The 2,500-nt window shown below is 58.0% G+C and overlaps 1 protein-coding gene across 1 annotated transcript in view; it reads left to right on the forward strand.

Moving 5' to 3' along the window:
- Nucleotides 1–600: 600 nt before the first annotated feature.
- Nucleotides 601–2,500, forward strand: part of LOC122256095 (hemocyanin B chain) — a 3,422-nt gene continuing 1,522 nt past the window's right edge. Inside the window, exon 1 of the mRNA XM_043020556.2 lies at nt 601–2,283. Coding sequence (XP_042876490.2) covers nt 720–2,283 — 1,564 coding nt within the window. The 5' untranslated portion in view covers nt 601–719. The remainder of the gene's footprint in view (nt 2,284–2,500) is intronic.

Genomic DNA, 2,500 nt, shown 5'->3' on the forward strand with positions numbered 1-2,500 from the left:
GTTAAAGCTATCACCTGGTCGAGATATTAATTATTAAAACATAATCTTTAGAAATAAATAATTATATTACGATCACTTCAGCGAGAAAAGTCAGTAAGATCGGGGTGGAGTCATATGCTGTGGTGGAAATACATTATGAGGAAAAGATAAAAGGGACAAGATGCTCTTATGATCAAGTCTTTAAGATAAGTGAGTTCTTATCAGTGAGTGCGTGATACAGTTGTATACACATTAAAGATAGTACCTCCACCACACACATACAGCATGTCTCTCCATGTGATTTCTGGCCAGCTGGACGTCTTATGTCGGTCAGACTTGACTGGTTTAAGATGATATCACAGAATCATTTGATGTGGGGATGGTATCTGCAATTGAAGGTTTCCCGCGCGTGCTAATTCGTGCTCAGGGAGCCCGTGTGCAACGCCAGGAAACTAGCCATTTTTGTGACGAAAGCGATGCCCTGCACGGAAGCCATTATTCAACAGGTAAATGGCACAGGCAGAGCCACCTGTGCCAACTCTGAGAATTACGGCTCGAAGGGACCAGCGACATCACACGCTCTAAAGCGACGGCGATGAAAAAGCCTGATCTTATCACGTGTTGCCAAGTGCCGCCGGAGGCCATTGAGCGGAGTTGTGCCCTTGCGACGGGCTGCAGTGGCGCCCCCGCGACCTATTTAAGGGCGGGGAGCCCAGCGCTCGCCTTCACTGCCGTCGAAGATGAAGCTGCTGTTCCTCGCGGTGGCGCTGCTCTCCGCCTCGGCCCTCGCCGAGGACAACCTCGCACACAGGCAGCAGGCGATCAACAGGCTCCTCTACAGGGTGACGGAGCCTCTCCGGTCCTCCTTCGCCGACCTGAAGGAGCTGGCGTCGACCTGGGACCCGAGGGCCCACGCGGCCCACTGCAAGGACGCGGGCGCCGCCGTCGAGCGCCTCATGGCGGAGATGGAGCAGGGGCGCCTCCGCGAGAGGAGGCAGTGGTTCTCCCTGTTCAACCCGCGGCAGAGGGAGGAGGCGCTCATGCTGGTCAAGGTGCTGCTGTCCTGCAAGGACTTCGCCACGTTCAAGGGCAACGCGGCCTACTTCCGCGAGCGCATGAACGAGGGCGAGTTCGTGTACGCGCTGTACGTGTCCGTCACGCACTCCGAGCTGACGCAGGAGGTCATCCTGCCTCCGCTCTACGAGGTCACCCCCCACCTGTTCACCAACTCGGAGGTCATCCAGAAGGCCTACGAGGCCAAGATGATGCAGCAGCCCGGCCGCTTCAGGATGACGTTCACCGGGACGCTGAAGAACGTGGAGCAGCGCGTGGCGTACTTCGGCGAGGACATCGGCATGAACTCGCACCACGTCCACTGGCACATGGACTTCCCCTTCTGGTGGGACGGCGAGCACATCGACCGCAAGGGCGAGCTCTTCTTCTGGGCGCACCACCAGCTGACGGCGCGCTTCGACTCCGAGCGCCTCTCCAACCACCTGCCCGTCGTCGACGAGCTGCACTGGGACCAGCCCATCGACGAGGGCTTCGCGCCCCACACCATGTACAAGTACGGCGGCGAGTTCCCCACGCGGCCCGACAACCTCATGTTCCAGGACGTGAAGGGCGTGGCGCGCATCCGGGACCTGAAGCAGGAGGACGAGCGCATCCGGGACTCCATCGCGCGCGGCTTCATCATCGCAGCCAACGGCACCGCCATCGACATCAGGAACGAGAGAGGCATCGACATCCTGGGCGACCTCATCGAGTCGTCCGTGTACAGCCCCAACGTGCAGTACTACGGGTCGCTGCACAACCAGGCCCACCGCGTGCTCGGCGCCCAGTCCGACCCCGTGGGCAAGTTCAAGATGCCCCCGGGCGTGATGGAGCACTTCGAGACGGCCACCCGTGACCCGGCCTTCTTCCGCCTCCATAAATACATGGATAACATCTTCAAGGAGCATAAGGACTCCCTGCCGCCCTACTCGAAGAAGGACCTCGAGTACGACAACGTCCTCGTCACCTACGCGGAGATGTCGGAGCTCGTCACTTTCTTCGAGGACTTCGAGTTCGACTTGACCAACGCCCTCGACAGCACCGAGGACCTCGAGGACGTCCCCGTCACCGCCTACGTCTCGCGCCTCAACCACAAGCCCTTCACCCTCGACATCTACGCCGACGCCAATCACGACGCCACGGTCACGGTCAGGGTCCACATCTGCCCGCGCTACGACAGCAACGGACTCCAGATCCCCTTCGACAACAACCGCTGGAGGTGCATCGAGCTCGACAAGTTCTGGACGACAGGTGAGTGGATCTCGCCCTGCGTGTGTTTGTTTGTGTGTGTGTGTGTGTGTGTGTGTGTGTGTGTTTATGTGTGTGTGTGTCTGTGTGTGTGTGTGTATGTATTATTTGTGTGTGTCCGTGTCCGTGTGTGTTTGTGTCCGTGTGTGTGTGTGTGTTTGTGTGTGTGTGTGTTTGTGTCCGTATGTGTGTGTGTTTGTGTTTGTGTGTGGGTGTGTTT

The sequence above is a fragment of the Penaeus japonicus genome, unplaced genomic scaffold (genome assembly GCF_977035675.1).
Source record: "Penaeus japonicus unplaced genomic scaffold, GWHDUDI00000001_assembly GWHDUDI00000007, whole genome shotgun sequence".
Lineage (NCBI taxonomy): Eukaryota > Metazoa > Arthropoda > Malacostraca > Decapoda > Penaeidae > Penaeus > Penaeus japonicus.